We start from the raw sequence: 24117 nt of genomic DNA on the forward strand, positions 1-24117 counted from the left end.
AAAGAAGGAATGATTAATTTGAGAGGGGGAAAAGCAAAGACAAATGAAAGGAAGGCAAACAGGAAAATCACTAAAAGAGTAAAATGAAACTTAAGACTTAGCTTGAAGGATGAATACAAACTGTTACATAAACAGGGGGGTGGGGGGGGATTTATTCCAGGCAGAAGAATTCTAATACTTTATATAATAGCACAGAGGCATGACAAAACTTTTCTGTTTAGATCAAGCTGCAATAACAAAGACCAGCTTATAAAGAGACAAGTAGGACACCTTTAGTAATTGGCCTTTGTTTCTGCATATCGTGGTTATCACTAAGGAATTCTGAGCAGGAAAGTGAAATGATCATCTTCATAGTTTAGGGAAATAACTGGCAGTATTGAGTAGGTAGAATAGTGTGGCAAATGTGGTTAAATATAAACTTGAAAACTCCTGCCAAGGTTCAGGTAAGAAAACTAATAAAATCTAAATTAAGACAAAGGCATTAGTAATTTAAAAGAAGGGGGATAGGGACTAATTCACAGAACTGAAGTGATGATACAGAAAAAGGGAATATAAGATGGTTTCCATTTTTTCACTTAAATGGGTTGTGGTACCACTAACCTGAGATCATTAATACAGTTAATATTGGTCAATTAATTAATATTAATACAGTTAATAAGTAGCTAACTTAATTAGTCAGATAATAAGATGTGGAGTTACAATAAGGTTGATTTTGGTCAAAACTGATATCTGATAAAAATGATGAATGAATAAAAGACTGCACGTTGAATGGATAAAATGATCTCAGTGAAGGTCACACAGTAGTTACAGGAAAATGAACTTTTCTGTTCTCTTGTGGTACATCTCTTGTTGTGGTACTTCAATCTATACTTTACATAATAGACAAGTGCGTTTCAATTCAAAAGAGCACAACCTTTGACTTGATAGTTTTGACTTATATTTTAAAAGAAATGGGAGGAAAATTGGAAACTGTGTGTATATTGCTATTATGTACATCTACTGAGATTTGCAAAAATAGATCTATAAAAAAGGAACGAGAAAAAAACCTGTAATAAGAATTCATAGGAAAATAACATGATTTTTTTTAGATTTTATTTATTTATTCATGAGAGACAGAGAGAGGGAGGGAGGGAGGGAGAAGAGGGAGGGAGAAGGGAGGGAGAAGCAGGCTCCCTGCAAAGAGGGTAGCCGGATGCAGTACTCAATCCCAGGACCCTGGGATCACGACCTGAGCCAAAGGCAGACGGTCAACCACTGAGCCACCCAGGCACCCCATAACATGATACTTATACAAATATCAATAGTGGATAACACATATTGAGCCCTTACTACATATTAGGTAATATACTAATAATTGACATACGTTGTCACAAGGAAACATCTGTAAGTGGTACAGATTAAAAAAAAAAAGTTTTAGGGATCCCTGGGTGGCGCAGTGGTTTGGCGCCTGCCTTTGGCCCAGGGCGCGATCCTGGAGACCCGGGATCGAATCCCACGTCGGGCTCCCTGCATGGAGCCTGCTTCTCCCTCTGCCTGTGTCTCTGCCTCTCTCTCTCTCTCTCACTATCATAAATAAATAAAAATTTAAAAAAAAAAAAAAAAAGTTTTAATATAAACATTTCTTTGTGAAAGGCCAGTTAAACACATTAAAGAATAACAATTTATCTAGGGCATCTTCTGGAAATATAAAGAAAGAAAAGAGAATGTATTTCTTTTGAATAACCAAACACTAAAATAAAATATTTATGGTTTTCAAAGATTATATGAGAATCCTTATAGGTTTTGCAAAATCTCCATCACTCTCTGGTCCTGCTCCTATCAAGACTCCTTAGAATCAATGTATATAGAAAGGTTACAAATTAGAATGTATCTCTCATAAGGAAATAGCATAAAGACAAAAAGAGAGAAAGAACAACAAATGGGTTAAACTGCTTTAAACTGATAAGTGACAATTTTATTTGGTTCTTAACTTCACCCTAATTTTCCTTATGTATACTCTTCAAATCACTGTTATCTAAACTTGTCTAATGAAAAAAAATCACCTAGAGCATTTGTTAAAAACATATTCCTAACACGAAAATTATAATTCTAAGAATTTGTATCTATAACAAGTTCCCACTGAAAGTCAAAATAATTTGGCACATTTGGACTCTCCTGGGTGTCATCATAAATAAATAAATAAATCAGAATTTCTGGAGAAGAAACAATTGAATTTTATTAAAATAACTAGGATTTGTATCAAGAAAAAAAGAACTCCAATCTAATGTATAAACTTATTTAGAATCATTGCTCTTTGAGCAATTTTCTAGGTATATATTAATGCATTATTGTTACACTGACATTTTTAAATAAAAATAGTTATTACTATGGCTTAAACATAAAGCAAACATTTTTATTAGACTCAGGTAAAATATTTAAATGTATATTTGAAAACCCATCCTAAATCATGTTTTCTTTAATATATAGGAAAACATATATGGGATGGATCATAAGCAAATATGAAAACAAACAAAAAGAAAGAAAAAGAAATGACATTCCCTCTGCCATATTTAGGCTCATCATCTCTGTTTTGGTTGTTCCTGTAGATAAATATTCCTGTAGAGAAAAGGCAGATTGTGCCTTAAAGGCGGTGGACAATCTCATTGTCATATATCAAAAAAAAAGACTATTGAACCTGGAGAGTAACTGACCTTAAACATGTGGAAATAAGAACTCCTATACTTCTTCCCTTGTTTTTTAAATTCTGGACTTTCAAATGGTTAGTTACTCTAACACAACGATGGGGCCTATTATATTATATATATATGCACACAGACACACACACACATATATATATACATGTTATATATAATATATAATGGAACATCTCTCCAGAAAAACCGCAGGTGATAATGAATTATATTTTATAATTCTAATTAATTAGTTGCACATTTCTCTGCATTTTCTCTGGTTATATTTTACCTTTACAGCAAACTTTTAAAAACACATTTCAACTTGTTCTCTGAATATCCATATTCTACTGGATATTAAACAAAGGCATATTTCATAAGCCAAAACATTAACTGTTGAACATCTTCCTCCTTGCCAGTATTATTATTATTTTTTTTTTTTTTTAGCCAGTATTATTGAAGAAGCAGGAATCAGTGTAACTTTAAATCTCAGGAAACAAGACTCAAGACTAATAGAATGAGCTAAAACTACCTCAAGTATTGCCAAATCTAGAGGCTTAACACTTGACCTTTTGAAAGAGCTAATTACCTATAAATCCATAGTGCATGACATGTACATATATATATACTACTGTGAAATCTGAATGTCCAAAGACTGGTTCTATTATCAAAATCAAATGAGATTAGAGAAAGAGGGAAGAAGAACAAGAAAAGGAGGAGATGAGTAAAGGAAAGAAAGGGAAAATTAAGGGAAAATGAAAAGGATGAGCAAAAAAAGGAGTTAGATGTAAAGGAGGAAACGAGAATTTGAGGGGTAGAGGAAAAGCACAATACAATTGTAATTAAAGCAAAATTTCTGCAAATGTTTTTCAAAACTAATTCTTCAGAACTATAAAGTAACATAAAATTCATATAGATGTTTCCCTGTGAATAAACTTTAAATTAATAATGTAATTGTTAAAATTCTTTAGTATTGTTTCGTAAATATGCTGAAACTTGAAAAGACACTGCCTTATTTCTATAAAACACATAGCAAATTTATATACTACATAAATTATTATATTTGACATATCATATAAAATTATGTATCATTTATACCAAAATTTTAGAATCTGAATAAAGATATAAGAATGTGTCAATAGTTGGCATTCTAACTATTCTAATTTCCATTAAACCTGCACAAAACACTTTCTCAAAAAGCATAAAAGATCTCTCTTAATGCTCATGGATAATGCTCAAATCCTCTACAAATCCAAAACTTAACTTGGTTTTGCAGTGTACATTACTGTGCTGGAACAACAAAAAGGGTTGGTAAGCTTTTGATTTTAAATGTGAATCTCACAGTAACAACCTATACTATCTTTACTGTGGTAACTGTTTCTTCCTCCTGCCACATGGAAAAGGTCCCTGGCATATAGCCCTACAAAGATGCAATGACTACAAGGCCCAGGCCTTCTTTCTCACTTTATCAACAGTAACACCTCATTTATTTTATATCAATAGAAAATTAATTGCTCAATAGAAATTAGCTGTCCAGATAAATACAACCTACTCCTTCAGGAAACAAAAGGGTTCTTTTGATTGTTAAGGCATATTTTATTCATTTATCCAACATCTATTATTGGCAGTCCACCAAGTTCAAAACTCTATGGCAGGTATGTGAAGCAATACAAAAGATGAATCCAACATATAGCTTAGTCTCAATAGATACTAAATAATGTACATATAAATGAATGATAAAGATTTAAAAGAAATAATTGCTATAAGAAATACTGAAATAATATGCTATGAGATTCTATCTGAGAGCAAGGGAAATCAAGGAAAGATTCCATGGAAATGGTGTTATATGGAATGGACCCTAAAAATAAGGCAGGATTTGAAGATCTACAGTCATAAGTGAGGAGACATGTAAATGTTTTCATGCCAGAAATTGAACATTTGAAAAGGAAAAGATACTTTCCTCAGATATTACTGTGTAACACAGTTTGGGTGAGGAAGAGACAAAGTATCCAAGAATAAAGAGAGAACAATATGAAGAAGTTAAGAAGTAAGGGATTTTTTTTTAAAGACATATATTACAGAGATACAAAGTACAGAAGTGGAAAATTTCACTGATATCATTCATGATCAAGAAGGGCAGGAAGAACAAAGCCAACTCAAGTATCCACTATCATGAAGACTGTAGGCTGCTTGATAAAATCAGCGTACTTAAGAACATAATGAATATAGGACTGGAGATGTAAATTCAGTGTTACATAGTCTGTGAATGGACCAGAAAGACTTTCACACTGCAGTATCTTTTGGTAGATAAGGATGTAATAATAGAGCTCAGAGATAAGAATAAGAGTGGAAAACTATCATGAAACTGAATAAAAATTCCCCCAAAATACAAGCTCCATAAAAGTAGAATGTTATCTGTTTTGTTCACTGTCATATTTGCAGTGCCTACCAACAGGGTCTGGGACTTAGTAAATACTCAATAAGTATTCACTGTTAAGAATGCCACAGAACAGATCCCAGCGAGTGAGCAAGCAAGACAGACAGAGACTCCAAGTGGTCAAGAGCCTGATCTTTTTAGGTGAAAACTTAGACATAAAAAGAAAAAGAAAATACAGAGAAGAAAAAGAGAAAAGCAATATGAGTCATAAGAAAATTAATAAAAGGGAATATTACAGAAGTCATAATAGGTGGATTTTAAGACCGTGGGAATGGCGAATTGTTTCATTCTCAATAGAACTATTAACGTATACCTACCTTACGTGGTTGAAAATCGTATTTCACACAGTGCTGAAAACCTTTTCCTTTAGACTTCAGTGATGTGACTATTAAACAGTTGCCAACAAAGTGAGCAGAGTAGCCAACTCCTTTGCTAGTACGAAAACTGTAATGAAAAACTGAGAATAGTACAATATCCTCTGATACAAAAAGCTATATCCAAAAATTATTATATAAATAATATAAAACATTATTATAAAAACAAAACTAATTTCCCCACAGAGTAGAAGGGGTCTTACATGCACCAAATAAAGACTATATTATAAAAGGTTTAGAACCTTGAGAAAATAGAAGACTACAGAACCTTTTGAAATTTCAATGTAAAATAGCACAAATACAGAAAGACAAATTAATGGCCAATAAAAGACTACCAAGTATTTCATTAATCTTCAAGGACCTCTGAAATTAGTAAACACAAAAACCATTTATACTACTATTACACTGCTGTTTTCAAAAACAAATTATTCCCAATTCTATTATACACTTAAAAATAGCTTACAAATTATTTTTAAAAAAGTCAGAGCTAAATTTGATAAATGATGTAGGTAATCAAACAAAGGAGTACAGTTTTAAAAGAAGAAAAAATATGTGTCTATGAAACAGTTATTTTCTTCTAACGGAGCACTCCTCCTAGCTGTGAATTTAAGCACAGTATTGTAAAAATTGTAAATGCTCTGGCAAAATAATAGTATTACTGAAATAAATGTATGATCTGCCAAAATCATTCTGAAGTTCAACCCATTTGTTTGGAAGTTCAGATGTTTGTTTAGAACTCCCTCTTATTACTATCCCTATGTGATCTTTTATAATAGAGCTTACAAGCTAATAATAGCTCACATTTTTTGCACTCACATTTTTGAGCCAATATACAAAAGCACTTAATTATTCTCTCATTAAATCTTATGTGATAAGTACTATTATTATCCACATTTTACAGTTGAAGACACCAAAGCATATCATTAATAAGTAATGAAGATAAGACAACCTCAAACAGCCTTATTTCAGAACATTGCAAGTATTAATTAAGGTAATACATGTAAACACAATGCCTAGTATATAGTAAGGCAATCATTGAAAGTTTGATGTTCTCATTACTGTGCGTTATTGGTAAACTAAAATTACCAAGCTCTCGGTCCCTACAGGTCAACCTACTATTGGGTTTATTAACCCATTCTGTTAGTTATCTATCAAATAATTAATTTTTTATTTGATTGCATTTTCTTACACAGTAATTATCACTAATATTTTTAAATCATATCTTAATTATGATCATAGAACAAAAGAAATAAAAAGGCAAAGTAATGAAATCGAAGGAGTTTGTTTTTTTCCTCCCCTGGATCGGGGAATCACATGTCCACTAACAATCCCATAGTTATCTATAATGATGTGGACTGGACAGAGGAGGTTTGTAAACCTGAGTTTCAAACCATAATGAGAAAAAAAAAAAAATTAGGCTGACTGCCAGAATTAACACTAAAACATGAATAAAATAAATTGACATGTATCTTTATAATTTTAACATATACAAATATATATATACACATTCTATTTAATATGTTGCCTTGACACATATTTATAAGACTGACATACTAAGACAAAAGTACTAAAATTAAATATATTACTTACCAATAAAGATAAGGTTTATCCTTATCAACATTAATGTTATTTAATGGATCCATACGAAACCAAGTATTTAGGGTGAAGCCATTCTGATAAGGCCACTTTGCAATAGGAGGCAACGCAATTGCCTACAAGGCAATGAAAAAATATACCAAAGTATCAGTTAAAAAAAATATGGTATTAACCAAGGTCAAATCAGATCAAAAAACAATAAAGGTATAAATATCAGAAAATCATGGACTTATTCCCAGCCAATGGCCTTAGCACCTTCTGCATCATCAGTTTCAACATCCAGTCTACTAGACTCTAAATCAAAACTTAAAAGATGCATTAAACTAAGAGAGAAAGGAAAGAATTTAAGCCAAGCCGCCATTCAAATTTTCTAGACCTACTCTTCCACCAAGAAAAAACAGTTGGTCTAAGGTCATTTATGATCTCCACAGATATCTCCACTGAAAGAGCCCTAAATCCCATACAGTTGCAAAGACGAGTGAATCAAATTACAATGGAAAAAAAAAAAACTTACAAAAGAAAAATCTAACCTTTTTTTTTTTTTTTTTTTTTTTTTTTTAGAAAAATCTAACCTTGAGTGATAATGAAATAATAATATTATTTGGTCTTACTACAACTGGTATACCAAACACACACCTGAGAGGCTCTAGAATAGCATCTTCCTCGGTTTCACTGTAGACTTCTAATAATTCCATGGATAAATAATGATCTTTATATTATAGCCAATCTCTTCAACAAGATAGTTACCTCTACTGAAAGACATTCTCTTAAATTTAGTATATGACAGCTAGAATGAATGTTTTAGGAACCTGAAATCGCCCATTTCTGGATGGTACTCCTCAATCTCTGGCTCCTACTTCTATACCAACCAAAACCTACTATACAGTATACACTGCATCCCCAGCCTTTATCTACTCTGTTTAACTAATGCATACCTACTCCCTTAATCAATGTACAAAAGCTAGCTGTGTATACTACTGCCAGATGTGAAACTCAGGCACATTTACATCCAAACCATCTGTGCCTGATATCAACACTCATTTCTAACATTCCTGCTAAACCCATGGTGTTAATGGTATATCCTTTGGGATACCTTTGTGATTTTGGATTTAAGTGGTCTTTACTCTTCCTTCATATTTCCTTCTAAAATATTCTGGTACCCACAACTGGATGTTCCTCACTGTTCAATGAGTCCACAAGACTCCAAAATCTATATCCCTTATTGTCCCCTCGTCTAATAGACTCCAAAATCTATGTTCCTATCTATCATAATTTGCAAAAGTCACAGATCATATAAAATGTCATTTTACATTTGTCATTCACCTTATACAACTCACTCTATAGAATTCCATTCCAAATTGCTCATATGAAGGCAGCACAGCTCACAGAAAGGCACGTCCACAGTTAAAATATAATTCAGAAGGCCTAATATATATATATTAGGGAAAGTAAGCAGTATCATAATTTTAGTGATCCAAAGGCACTGCCATTGACAGTGGTCCCAGACAGTATGTACCCACTTGTTACTATCATGCTCATCCAGAAGTAAATTATCAAAAACACTGTAATGATAAGGATTTTAAAATCAACTCTTATCTGAATTTTTCAGTAGTTCAACAGTAGAGATAACATACCAATCTGTTGTTAAAAAACGAAACATAATAAAACAATGGACTTAAGGTCAGACAAATTTTATTTCAAGATGTGAGCCTGCTTTATGCCCCTGAACAATATTACACTGTTTTTTGTTTCATAATTTTTAATTTTCCTATTTTGTTTCACAATTTTGTGACAACTGAAAATTATAACTTTAAAAAACTTAGTAACAAAATATTAAGGGAAGAAATATAAAATTGGGGGAATGGCTGATGAAATGGGAGACTACAAAGATGCTTAAGTACTAATAATAAAGAGTAAGAAATATTTATATGATGTTTAACAACTTATTTAGTGTATTATTTCATTACTGGTTCACAGTAAAACTATTCCATGAAAAAGTGCTAATATTTTACATGAAAGTAAGCCAAGAAACATTAAGAGATTATCCTGCATAATAAGGAAGTAGAGGATTCAGAAATCAAAACCATTTCTTCTAGTCAAAAGTTATACATCCTCTCTACAATGCTACAATGATAAAAACAATGAAATGAAATTAAAGTTCCTTAAAAAAAAAAACAACAACATGGATAAAATTTCAGCTAGATTAATCAGGAGAAAAAATCCATATCAAGAATGAAAGAGGAGGCATCACTAAATATCCTACAGCTATTAAAAGGAGAAGAAAGGGATATGATAAACATATCAATATATTCAACAACTTAAATTAACTGGACAAATTATAGGAAGACAAAAACTACCAAAGCTCACTCAAAAGGAAAGAGAAAAAAAACCTCCCTATATTCATTAAAGAAATTAAGTTCATAGTTTTAAAACTTTCCCACAAAGAAAACTCCTAGCCTAGATAGGAGTAGAATTCACAATAGTGAATTCTAGCATTCATTTAAGAATAAGTAATATCAATTCTACACACTCTTTAATGGAAAGAAATAAATAGTTCCCAACTCATTTTATGAAGATTACCCTATCACCAAAACCAGATAAAGATATTATATAAAAAAGGATACTACATCCTGAAATCACTCATAAAAATAGTTGCAACATTTCTTAGCATTATATTAGCCAATCAAATCCACTGTTATATGAAAAGGTTAAAACATAGTGACCAAGTAGTTTTTATTCCAGGAACACAAAATGGTTTAACACTGAAATATCAATCACTGTAATTTACTATGTTAATAAAGACTAAGAAGAAAACCCATATGTTCACTTCAATAAAATCAGAAAAAGCATTCAGCAAAATTCAACATTAGTATCAACATACTAATGATTAAAAAACTTCCCAGTACACAGGAACAGAACAGAATTTTCTCTATCTGACAAAGGCATGTCTTAAAGCCTAATACCTAAAGCCTAATACTAAGGCTGAAAATAAGCCAAGGATATTCCTGTTATTCTATACTGCCCTGGCGTCCTAGCCAGTGTAGTAAGGCAATACATGAAATAAAAAGGCATACTGACTGTAAAGTAAAAAAAAAAAAGAAAAGAAAAGAATAAGACTGGTTTTATTTACAAAAACATCCATAAGTAATCCTAAGGCATCTACTAAAAAACTACTAGTGAGTTTAGCAAGGTGTCAGGATATAAGGTCAATATACAAAAAAGATATCAATTGTACTTCTATATACTAGCAAAAAAAACAGTATGGAATATTTATGGATAAATTTAACAAAGATGTTTAAGACTTTATACTTAAAACTGCAAGAGTGGAAAATCACAGAAAATTAAATAAAGGAAGAGGTATACTGTGTTCATGGACTGGAAGACACAATAATCTTCTCTCCAAATTGTTCTACAGGTTTAACACAATAAAATCTAAATCACAGTAAGTATTTTATAAATTTTACAAGTGTATTCACAATATGTATTGAAATGCTATCTAAAATAGTCAAAATTATTTTAAGATGAAGAACAAAGTTGGAGTACTTACACAACCTGATTTCAAGAACTACTTACTAATAGAGCTACGAAAAGAAAGACAATCTGGGCAGCCTGGGTGGCTCAGCGGTTTAGCACTGCCTTCAGCCCAGGGCCGGATCCTGGAGACCCAGGATCAAGTCCTGTGTCAGGCTCCCTGCATGGAGCCTGTTTCTCCCTCTGCCTGGGTCTCTGCCTCTATGTCTCTCTCTGTGACGCTCATGAATAAATAAATAAAATCTTAAAAAAAAAAGAAGAAAGACAATCTGATATTGGCATAAAGGCAGAAAAAGAAGTCAAAGGAACCAAACACAGAAACAGATCCACACAAACAAGGCCAGGTAGTTTTCAAGAAATATGCCCAGGTAATTCAAGGTTAAAGGACTCTTTCTTTAACAAATGGTTATGAAACATTCCATATTCATATGCAAAACAAACAAAACTTTAACCTCCAACCTTCCTTCATATCATACTTTAAATACTCACACAAACAGAATCATAGACCTAAATATAAGAACTAAAACAAAAGAACTCTTACTAGAAAGCATAAGATAAAAATGTTATGACCTTGGTTCATTCTGATTTCTTAGATTATAAAAACATATGCCATAAAAAAAGAAAAGTTTAATTGAACTTCATCAAAACTGAAGTGTTTGCTTTAAGAAATACTGTTAAGAAAGTAAAAGGAAGAGCCAGATTAGGAAAAATATTTGACAAATATATATCTGACAAATTAATTTATATCCCAAATACATAATGAACTCTTAATAAAACCAATGTTTTTCACTGAACAAAGATTTGAACACAAACATCACAAAGAAGATATAAAAACAACCAATTAACACTTGAAAAAATGCTCAGTATCATTGGCCATTAGAATAATACAAAATTAAAACTACAACATGGTACCATTACATAACCATTTAAATGCCTCAAATTAAAAAGATGGCCAATGTCTAGGATGCAGATCAACTGGGATTCTTATACACTGATGAGAAGAATGCAAAACTTTCCACTACAGAAAGCAATCTGCCTGTTTCTCATGAAACGAAACACACACTTAGCATAAAACGTGGCAATTTCACTTATGTTTTTACTTAAGAGATGAGAAAACATGCCCACAGAAGATCATGTGGGCAGTTTTACTTATAATAGCCAGAAACCAGAAACTAAAAACTCAAATATTGAGATGGATAAACTAGTGAATGGATAAACTGTGGCATATCCATAAAATATAAGACTACTTAGAGTAAAAAGGAACAGAATAAACTACTGGTAAGCTACAACATGAACAACCTCAAAAACATTATGGTAAGTGAAAGAAGCCTGACAGAAAAGATTACATACTGTATGATTTTATTTCTATGAAATTCTAGAAAAGGCAAAAATCATAAAAACACAAAATAAATCAAAAGTTGCAAGGGACAGGGGCTAGGGAGAGGGAACAGGTTTGAAAGAGACACAAGAGAATTTTGGGAAGTGATAGAATTGTTCAAAATCATGATTGCAGTAGTGATTATCAACTTTAAAATTCATCAGATTGTACTTTTAAGTTGGTGACTTTTATGTGAATTATACCTTAAGAGCTGAATCAAAAATAAATAAATAAAAATAAACACATGTATTGAAAACTTACCGCAGCACTACAACCAGGAAAATTGAAAAAAGTATCAGGACCATGTCTTTGTGGCATCTGATTAAGAACTGATAATAATTTTACTGCATGTCTTGGCTAAGGAAAGAAGAAAAAGATATGTCACTATACAAATTCAACAAAAATACCTAATATATCATGTTAGACACTGGACTCTTTTCTAACTAGAGAGAAATTAATTTTACATCATTTACTAAACTCTTTAAGGGGAACAATTTCCATTACAAATTCAAGTTTATAGCTCTCTAGAGATAAATTGTTGAACATTAAGTATTAATGTACTAATATTGAAAACTGTTCCCTCTGACCACAGCTTACCCAGATTCCACTTTCTCCTCGAAGCATGCTGAACAAAAGCTTCAACTCCTTGACAGTGATGCTGTAGCTGGCAAGAACCCCCAACATATCAACTAGAAGATCTTCAAAGGAAAATAAAGTTATTCTGAACTCTAGTAATGACCTGCCATCTGTCAAGGTAATATACTTTTTGAAAGAGCAAAAGTTACCAATTCTCATTTCTACATATATACTTAGCTAAATGGCCTTATGAATAGTTATTCTAATTAATAATTTTTAAGTCGTCAAATAACCAAAAACCAAATTAACAATTTTTAAGTCATCAGATAACCAAAAATCCTGAATTTTAGGATTTTTCTCATCAGATTTACCATTACAAATAAGTTTCCTTAGCAAATACATAAAATAGATTTTAAAATTCCCAGAAAACACACACACACACACACCTGCTGTGTACAGGAAAAAGAAAGCAAAAATATGCAAAAGTACAACAATTTAATTTTGTAAACTGGTTCTTTTCAAATAAAAAAGTAACAGTTGCCAAATTTATTTTAGACTTATCTGTTCTTAATAAAATATATTATTGAAACATCCATTGCCCCATTAACAACAATTCTGAGCACTTACTCCTTGCCTGGCATTATTCCAAGTGGTTTACAGTTATTAAGTGCACAAATTCTCATAACAAGCCTATGAGGTAAGTACTATTATTAGCTCCTTCCTAAAATGAGGAAAGTGACTAAAATGAGGAAAGTGAGACATAAATAACCTAATCATCTTGCCCAAGAACACACTGTTCTAAGTGATAGAGTAAGGATTAAAACCCAGGCAGTATGGCTACAGAGCCCTTTCTGTTACCTACCAATCTCTAAATCAAAATGTGACATAAATATAGTACTAGTGATATCCATTCTGTTCATGTGTTTATGTGCATATGAGAGACATATCAGCTCAAGAGATGATAGAAAAATTATACATTTAATCATTTGTTCTTGATTTCTTTCTCATCTCTAGACATTGTGAGTAGTACCTCTATCATTCTTTAAGAAATTAAGCATCTAAATATTTACTTTATCAATTTCTAAAACACTTCCTAAGAATTAAAGATAGTACTATCTTTAATAGAATAGAATAGAATGCACAAATACATTCTGAATAATTTATCATCAATTAATTAAGAAAAGGTGTTAGGATAAGTTTAAATAGTTTCTGATGTGTAATATTTATTATTCAATATTACAAATTAATACCTGGAATTTGAGATTTTAAATATATTTATTATGTATCTATTTCAAATTAGCAATTTAGTATGGTTATTTTGTCAATAAATTGAATAATCTTACTTAATGCCACAATAAGTAAGCAATCCCTATGATTAAATTGTGACTATTAATATGTCATCTTTGAGATCTTTTAATGAAATACAATGTTTCATCACTCAATAAAAAAGTTTATAGTTACTACATGTTAGTCAGAAGATTTGTTTCTAACAAAAAATTTTAGATAGAAATTAAGTGCCTTAAATCCCTAAATTAGTAAGTAGTTTCAAGCAATTAGCTGCAATGGCAAATTCATAGATTTCTTTGCCTACAAATACTTTCCTAAAAAATTATACTTCTTTTCCCAAACCTTTATCTCATCTTATATGTGTACCACAAAAAGTGATTAAATTTGTATTTAATTACATAATTATTAAAATTTCTTATTAATTGTACATATCACATAACCAAGTAGCTCAGTTTAATTTTAACATAACAGGTGTTTTTTTCTGGACAAAATTTTAAAGGAGAAAAAATTCTCAGACTATATGAAACTCTCTAATCAACTTAGCATAGATATTTAACTGCCTTCTAGTAATACCTACACATTAGTAAATGAAAAGTGCCTCTTTGAACTTAATATGCTATAAATATTCAGAATGAAAACTTAGTAGTGTTTTGGTGGTTATTGGTGCTTCATTAGTATGTTATCTAAATTTCATTTTCTATACTGAAAAGTAAGGTAGAGGTAATTTTCTGATAATGATAAAATAACAAAAGTGAAAGTTTTGTGTTACCAGTAAGTATTATTATTGAGAAGGAAAGATAATCAAGGAGCTTTGTATAATAGAAAACATGAACACATGAACTTTTTGCAGTACTAATCAAGCTTACTACCATCTTTTATCTCAAAGTTCATGAATTATGTACCAGTAAACTCTATGTATGTAATTATGACTCATTTTCTAAAGTGCACTTTATAAAGTGGTAGCCATTTTTATTTCAAAAACCAAATAAAAAACTTCAGGGACTAAACCCAGATATGAGAACTCAAAAATCACATGATGTTCTTCTATACAGTGTGTGTATATATATATGTATGTATATACATGTATGTATATATGTATATATGTGTATATATATATTGTATATATGTATATATGTATATATGTGTATATATATATTGAATTTCATTTTTCATCAAATTTACCATTAGTAACCAACACAGAAAATGTTAAATCACTCTAGAGATAGATGCCACCTTGAAAGCAATTAGAACTAATTTTAATATACTCTATTAGAAAAACAAAAAATTTTAAATATTATTTAAAAGACATTAATCTTTAACATTCTTCAACTCTATTATTTCTTAAGGTTTTGTTCTACTAATATTAAAATTAATTGTGCATAAATCAAAATATGATAGAGGATTCTCTGGTGTCTGAACTACTTTTAAAGATCAGGCATGATATTGCAAGGAGTCGTATTAGCACTTTTAAAATTATGAAAACCCTTTTATATCAAAAGAGACTTAATGCGGAAGATTCATGGCTTAAAAGAATCAACATTTCAAACTCTAAACTTATTTTCTGGTAATAATGTTGCTCTGGGACAATTCTCTCACAACATTTCTACTGAAGCCCATCTAAAAATAAAGGAGAAAAGGAGAAAAAGCTTTCAAGGGAGGCAAAGGATTGACAATGAATAATCATAGATTTCGAAGCTACTTCAAATAACATAACAAGCACAAAAATTAGTATTTTTATCTTGAAATTCCATGCAAATTTCACGTTCTACTTTACATGTTTATTTTAACATAAAAGTTTCTCTAAAAGAATATCAAGTAAAATGGACACCTCCTAAAAATTCAACATGCTTATCCTAAGGATATTAGTTTCTCTTGTCATAGTTCCATATATGCCAAACTGAAGTGCATGGAGCTTGGAAAAGTTGGGAAAGTGTTCATTATGCAGAATTGTAATATACATTGCAAAATGTTAATTATGTAAAGATTTAACTAAGTACTATGTAAAAAGGTACTATTTATTTTTCTGATAGATTTCATGGTTGTTTATCCCACATAATTAAGATTTTCTAAAGCGTGAAAAAGAAAAATCAGTAATTATTTTTGTCTAATACAGAAGAAGGTGTCTTCCATTCTTCAAATTTTCCCTTAATATAGAAGGCAAATATCCCATACATTTCTATTTATCTATTTTAAATCAAGTTAGCTTCAACAACTCTACATTACCCATAGACTCTAAAGAAAAATGTGAATTTTTATAAACATTTAAAGCATATTATCCTGTGAGATAACCTCATACCTGCAATCATGTCATCTACAGCACTCATTTTCAGCAATACTTGTTCAATTAGCCCAACTTCTGTGCTAGTCTGTAAATTCCGAACACTTTTTCGTAAAATGGCTGTAAACATGCTCCATATTTCTGCTTGACATGTTACATCACAGTGTTCCAAAAGCTCTGTCATGCATGTTATACTCTCAGCATCCTGGATAATAAAGTTCATCTCCAAGTCAAATTCTCCACCAACCAACTGAAAAACAAAAAAGAAACAATAACTAATAACACGAGAGATTATTTATAACAATATAATAAAAATAATAAAATAACTCAACTAGCAGGAGAGCATAGCTACTCTAAAAAATTTCTTGTTTTCAAGCCTAAAACTACTTTTGAGAAAAACTGGAAAGCTACAGATAAAGGTGCTATAAAAATTAAAACTAGAAAAATCAAGTTCTTTAAAAAATGGAAAAAGTTAATTACCAATCATGTGCAGAAAAATGGCACACAGAACTACTGGGTAGGATTCAGAACAAATTCCTATAAAAAAGAATTTGGCTCTCAAAAGTGAAAATCATTAGAAAATGCAAAATTCACTAAGGATAAATTTTAAAACATGAAGTTCATTTTCTTTTGTGATATTACTAGATGGACAAATGAGATGTAACAGAAAACAACTTCTATCTCTATGTATATAAGATAAAGAAATACAAAAGTAATCATAGCAAACTTATAACAAATGTGGAAATGACAAAATCTATGTTAAAAATTATTGAAAGAAATATACCTACTATCTATAATACTTAAGAGAATGCAAATTGCTATACAAAGATGACATAATAGCAATGTATTTGACTTGTGGCATTATGTCAAATGAGTCAAAAGTATTAGTGTCCTTCTCAAATGCTACTTTAAGTACAGCAATAGACCAATACACTTAGAATAAAAGATACTTTAAGTACAGCAATAGACAAATATATTTAGAATAAAAGATATAACAATACTCATACTCTACTGATCAAGTCACATATGACGTATTAATTTTAAGTACCATTCTTAAAAAAGATTGAAAAACTGATACCTTTCTGGTCTAAAGAACAGAAAATTTAGGAATGCCTGGGTGGCTCCATAGGTTATGCATCTACCTTCAGCTCAGGTCATGATCCCACAGTCCTAGGATCAAACCTGCATCAGGCTCCCTGCTCAACAGGAAGCCTGCTTCTCCCTGGCCCTCTGCCTGCTGCTCCCCCTGCTTGTACACTCACTCTCATTCTCTCTCTCTCTCTCTCTCTCTCTCTGTCAAATAAATAAATAACTTTAAAATTTTTTTAAAAAAAGAATAAATAATTTAGGAAGAAAATAGCCATATTATGTCAAAACACCTGACAAATTTGAAGTCATTCATTCATTCATTCAATAAAAATTTTATTTATTAAAGACTAGAAATTACTGTTCTAGGAACTAGGGCTATATATGTGGACTAGCCACATACTAATAGTGTTAAGTTCCAGAAAAAAAGATGTATATATGTAGATGTATATACACTCTACCTATCCTCCAGAAAGTTGAAATTGGCTTGCAAGTTACATAAAGCAAAGAAGAAGATATAAATTGTAAGTATTTCAGAAAATGGAAACAAAAAAATAAGATTAGGGGCAGAGAGGCACCAGATATTAGATTCAAGAAGCAGAATTTTTTATCAAAGAAAAATGTTCAATAATAAGGGTAGATGACCACATGCTATGGAATAAATATGATTAATTTAATAATACCATCAGGTACTTACATACCATTTGGTACTATTCTAAGGGATTTATATATATTAAATAATTTAATTCTCAAAAAATATATGAGAAAGAATCTATTATTATCTTCATTTTACAGAGAAGGAAGAATAGGCACAGAAAATTTAACTTGGAAAAGATCACAAAACTAGTAGATAGAGGATACAGGATCAAAACCCAGTAAGTCTGTCTTCATACAAGTCCATACAAGCAATAAAATCTCATTTAAGAATATTTTTTAAGTCTTCTGAAATTTAATAATTTAAAAAATATTCTCAAATTTTAAAACATTATTCTCTGTATTTTTTCTCTGTAACAGGTCTATAACTCAACCTTATGAGAAACTATCCCTCATCCTAACTTCTGACCTTTTTTTTTTTTCTTTTTTTAATGACCTAGATACTCACTTTGGTTAAAGGCTGGTTTTACTTCTGTGTATGAAACTTCAACTCCTCCTACTATTTGTCTTATTAACAAAAATAGCTACTAGAACAGTTAAGAGACTGTTTCTGAATTCAAACTTCCTGGATTCAGATTTTAGCTGTACCACTAGCTCTGTGACCTTAATGACTACTTGTCTAAGTCACAGTTACTTCACCTAAATATGAGAATAAAAATTCCTACCTAATAGTGTTTTTGTTGTGAGGATTAAATAAACTAATTAGGCTTAGGAACAATGTTAAGCATATAGCTAGCATTCAGTTAAGGATAGCTATTACCAGTTCTCTAATGACCCCAGCTCTAACCTAAAAAAATAAAAGTAGTCACCTGAGCACGTAAGTCTTAAGTACCACAAAACAGGTAGCTTAAGCCTTGTTTCCAACAAACGTTAAACTATTGTGGATCATGTACTCTCTTAGATATTAATTGCAGAACTATGAGAATCAACTCAAACAATCTTTTCACCATACCATGGTCTTATCAAAGAACTGCTTACTTTTCCACTATTATATGTCCAATTGACTTGGGGTCACTACTATGAACCTTATAGACCAGTGGTTAGTAACTCAGAAGGGGTGCGTAAAAGGCAACCATATAGAGGAAAAAGAAAAACAGGTTTGAAAATCAATGATGTGGATGCTTACTGACTAAACTAATAGAAATAGATACCTAAGGTTAAGCCTATAAGCCTCTGAAAACACGTAAGAATTAGTATATACTAAAATGGGACAACATTGAGGCTTTTTTTTTTTAGATTAATCTCCTAAATGAATTGTTAAGTGCTTTCATTAAAGTCTGGCATAACCAAGAGCCATTATGTAATTTGTAAATAACAGAGGGATGGACTCAGTGGAAAGGAAAAAAAAAATAGTCTGCATTTAAAGAAATCAACAATTAATATGTATAATTGAACAATCAGACTCTGTTATGTGAAGCTACGGTTCCATCTTTCACTATTTTTCAGTTAAAAAACAATGCTCCTTTCTACATATCATTTAGTTACAAAAGAATACAGTTTGGCTCTCTGATTTCTTTGCCAGATCTGTAAAAATATTTATTGTAGATGTTGTAAAGTGGGCCTGTATTTTCAGATGGTCTTTCTAACCTTCACTGTAATTTTTAATACTTTAGTGTTAATAAGGCTAAATGCTTACAAAACTATGATTCCAAGATTAGAGAAATATTCATTCCCTACTTACGAGTGGTTCCGTATTTACCAACTAAAGCATGTAAGAAAAAGTAGAAACAATTGGCTTTCATTATTTAAACTATAACAATCTTATGAGGAAAATGTATTAATTGTCTTCATAAAAGTGAAAATAAAGAAATTAAGCAGCATGAACAAGGTCACATATAAGTAAAGTGACAGATCCAGAATTCTAATCTGGATTGAAAAATGAACCTAAACAACTTTCTATTAAGTCAGAAGTATAGACTTAGGGCCACCCTGGTGGCCCAGCAGTTTGGCGCCGCCTTCAGCCTGGGGTGTGATCCTAGAGACCCGGAATCGAGTCCCACATCAGGCACCCTGCATGGAGCCTGCTTCTCTTTCTGCCTGTGTCTCTGCCAATCTCTCTCTCTCTGTCTGTCATGAATAAATAAATAAAAGCTTTAAAAAAAAAGAAGTATAGACTTAAAAAATATAGAAATGGGATGTATCATAGTAGATCTACAAAGAAATCAGTGTTTTATGAACAGTGTGTAGGATAAAAGAAAGAAAGAGAAAATAATTTCTCTAAGAAATAAAACATCCAGGGACACCTGGGTGGCTCAGCGGTTGGGCACCTGCTTTCGGTCCAGGGTGTGATCCTGGAGTCCCAGGATCGAGTCCCACGTCGGGCTCCCAGCATGGAGCCTGCTTCTCCCTCTGCCTGTCTCTCTGCCTCTCTCTCTCCCTCTCTATGTCTCTCATGAATAAATAAATGAAATCTTTAAAATATATATATATCCAGAGGTAGTAAATAAAAACTTTTAAATACAACCAATTTATTTAAGGTTATTTTCAGCAAGAAAGTAGAAGACTTTGAAGGCTCAATTACAGGAAAATTAGCAATAAACATTGAAAAAGAAAATTCACAGGGAAACCTTTTAAAAAGCAAAGAAAATGACACAACAAAGCTAAAAAGGCTAAACCAAAAAACAAGCTAAAATAACTGTTACCATAGTATAAAAGAGATTTATAAATCAATTAAGATTTCCTATAAATCTGAATACTCTATTTGCACAGTTAAGTTCTTTTCTTCTAGGCCTTTTCTTTAAAATTCTAAAAGGTATTGCCTCTGCAAGAAAAGTGGCCCACGATGGTGCTTCCTACTCAAGAAATGATCATAAAAGAATTTATATAAAATAAATATCATAGCTGAGCTTTTTAAATGAAATAACTTTTATTTACATAAAGAAATAAAAGTTACTATATAAATATCTGGAATATAAAATGCTGACTTGGAAAATACCTTCTGAAAGGACTAAGTTTGTAATTACTAGCAATTTTAAATACCTTTATTTTGAAATCTTAGATTATTGGTTAGAATTATATGGGATAATTCTTTTTCATCAATTGGATCAGACTGGACAATTATTAACTATTTGGATTCCTTTGCATCTTATCCTTCTGGATAAACTCTAAACTAGATAGCACTGCCTATAAAGTCACCATTTAACACCCCAGCTCCAATTTCCTCTACTTCACATTTCCTAACTATTGTCATAGGAACATTTCTACACTGCACATCTCTCACTTGACCTAAAATTTTTCATATATGGTATTCTCTATATATGACAGAGTTCTCTTTCAACTTTTACATTTGTTAACTTCCATTAAACCTCCAAATACCAGTTTAAACACCACTTAATCCAGAATGCCTTCCCAGTACCCATAAATATGGCCTTTCCCTGAATTCCCATTACAACCCATGTATGCAATAGCAGTCACTGCATAGCATAAATGTTCACAGATATCCCAAATTACAATAAGCTTTTTAAGGGTAAGGACTATTTCTAACTACCTATCCACTATATATCTACACCTCCAGCACATTGCCAAACCTATGAAAAATATTCAGTGTTTAATATAGAATGGGAAGATTAATTTAATACAGATGGGAGTGGAGGAGAGAGGGAGAGAGGGTCTATTTCATGGTCAGTCACCAAGTTGTAAGCCAGACTTTCTACTGTATTCAGGTTTTCTCCTTCAGCAATGAATTGCTCTTACTGCCATACAACTATTTTAATGTTCCAGTGATTACAAAGTCAGGGATGTGGGACACGTGGGTGGCTCAGTGGTTGAGCATCTGCCTTTGGCTCAAGACATGATCCTGAGGTCCCAGGATCGAGTCCCACATCAGGCTTCCTACATGGAGCCTGCTTCTCCCTCTGCCTATGTCTCTGCCTCTTCTGTGTCTCTCATGAATAAATAAATAAAATCTTTAAAAAAAAAAAAGTCAGAGATGTTTTCTCCTTCCTGACTATGCCCACAGTTGCCTTACTCTTTTTTCTTTTATTACTTGGAAAATATGTAAGGTTTAATAAGTACAATTCAGAACACTTGTACTCTTGACTTGTTAAGGCACTACATAAACCACACACAATTCTTAGTTTTTAAAATCTGGCTTGAGGCGCCTGGGTAGTTCAGTTAGTTAAGCATCTACCTTCAGCTTGGGTCATGACCCCCACACTGGGCTCCCTGCTAAGCAGGGAGCCTGCTTCTCCCTCTCCCTCTGCCCCTGGCTTTTGCTCTTACTCTCTGTCAAATAAATGAATAAATGAATAAATGAATGAATGAATGAATGAATAAATAAATAAATCATTTTTTAAAGAAGCAGGCTTAATTGTATTTCCACTTCCAGTTTCTAAATATTTTCAAGTGAAATCAGTTTACAACACATTCCTTTGAAAAATAATGACATCACCACAAAATGGCAGAATGGGCAACTCCATGGCTATGTTCTCTAGAGAAAACTAATGAGCTGGCAAAAACTGTCAAAATCAACTTCTGAAAAATTCTGCAATCAAGACAAAAATGTATACCAACCCGGGGATGATTCAGTGAAGAAGCAGCTATTATTCTCTGGTAAAAAGCACTGCCCCACCTACAATTCCCCACACCCTGGAGGGCAACAGTCATGAGGACAACCTCCTGCACAAGTGGTGAGGGTTTCTAGTTCCAGAGGAAGCAGCAGGAACCTTGTAATCAAGGTTGTGGGTCTCAACCTACCTGGCAGCTCCCTCAAGGACAGGTGCAAAGAACTGTTTCTCACCAAACATAGAATATCTCTAGGGCTGGGGCACTTCTGCTAAAAGCATGTAAAGGCACAGATGTTAGCTACAGCAGCCTGAGCTAGAGACAACACTTGGGACAAGTAATAAATAGACTTGGAAGCCTGGGAAGGAAGATGTGGGAAAAGAGGTATATATATATGTGGGTATAAGGTCTTTAAAAGGCTCTCCTGTATATATACAGGGAAATAGAGAGAGTCACATGCATCCCTAGGGCAGGTTACACATTCAGAAAAAGCCTAAAAAGACCCTAAGCTTTCTCTTTTTTATTTTATTTATTTATTCACAAGAGACACAGAGAGAGAGACAGACAGAGACAGAGACACAGGCAGAGTGAGAAACAGGCTCCATGCAGGGAACCCGATGTGGGACTCGATCCCTGGACATTGGGACCATGCCCCGAGCCAAAAGCAGACGCTCAACGCTGAGCCACCCAAGCGTTCCCAAGACCCTAAGCTTTCACTTGCAGCTGGCCTTTAGGTTCTACACAAGAAGGAAGTAAAAGCTAGGGGAGAGATATAAACAGCCTGACTAAGCACTGCAAGGATACTCCAAAAGAGCAAATCTGCAAAGACAGTAAGAGTACTTTTCGATTCTTCATTTTTTCTTTCCCCGGCTCCAGGCATTTAAGACAACTCTGTCAAAACATCAGCTGAGGGGCACCTGTGTGGCCAAGCAGGTTAAGCATCGGACTTCAGCTCAGGTCATGATCCCAGGGTCCAAGCCCTGAATTGGGCTCCGTGCTCAGTGGGGAGACTGCTTCTTCCTCTCTCTATTCCCCTAATCCCACTTGTGCTTTTTCTCACTCTCAAATAAATAAAATCTTAAAAAAAAAAATCAGCTGACCACCAAACAGAACTTCAGGGGCTATACATGACAAAGAGTACAGACTTAGAAACATTTTAGAAAATTACTAAGTAAACAATCCAAAACAACAACAAACACAAGGGAAAAGAAAGAAGAATCTGATTTCCAGCATTTCGCATGACAATATTCAAAATGTCCAGTCTTCAACAAAAAAGTATGAGACATACAAAGAAATAAGAAGTATGGCTCATCTAAAGAGAAAAAAAAATAATGTTCAAAATCTGATAACTATATTTGCCTTGATTATCTCCTTTCTCTATTCTGTCCTCTTGCTTACATTGTTTTTTTCCTCTTACAAGCCTTTTCTAGTAAGTTAATCAAATTATTTCAAGAAGCAGATACAATCCAAGTTTTAAAGGTATTGAATTATTAACCTCTAAGGAAGGAAATCTTTGAGATAAACTTGTATCTGTTATTTCACAAAGAAATAAAGTGGAAACATGATCATTAAGAATGACCATGTTGTAAACACTTATGTGTTCAGTAATTTATGTGTATAGTCTCATTTAATTCTCACAATTTTGTAAGACAGTATCTCAAACAAGGACATTGAGGTTAGCCTAAGTTAAGTAACCAGCCCAAGGTTCCAAAGCTAGTGTCAGCATCAGAATGTATCTTGTCAATTTT

The 24117-nt window shown here is 32.3% G+C and overlaps 1 protein-coding gene across 11 annotated transcripts in view; it reads right to left on the reverse strand.

Annotated features, from left to right (window-relative positions):
- NBEA (neurobeachin) overlaps window positions 1-24117 on the reverse strand; it is a 674173-nt gene that overhangs the window by 578735 nt on the left and 71321 nt on the right. For all 11 annotated transcript variants that reach the window (XM_072795453.1, XM_072795459.1, XM_072795454.1 and 8 more), the window contains exons 2-6: window positions 16145-16376; window positions 12583-12683; window positions 12247-12342; window positions 7071-7192; window positions 5424-5550 (exon numbers count right to left, since the gene is read on the reverse strand). In XM_072795453.1, the coding sequence (XP_072651554.1) occupies window positions 5424-5550; window positions 7071-7192; window positions 12247-12342; window positions 12583-12683; window positions 16145-16376 (678 nt within the window). The remainder of the gene's footprint in view (window positions 1-5423; window positions 5551-7070; window positions 7193-12246; window positions 12343-12582; window positions 12684-16144; window positions 16377-24117) is intronic.

This window comes from Canis lupus, chromosome 24, assembly GCF_048164855.1.
Source record: "Canis lupus baileyi chromosome 24, mCanLup2.hap1, whole genome shotgun sequence".
Taxonomy (NCBI): Eukaryota; Metazoa; Chordata; class Mammalia; order Carnivora; family Canidae; genus Canis; species Canis lupus.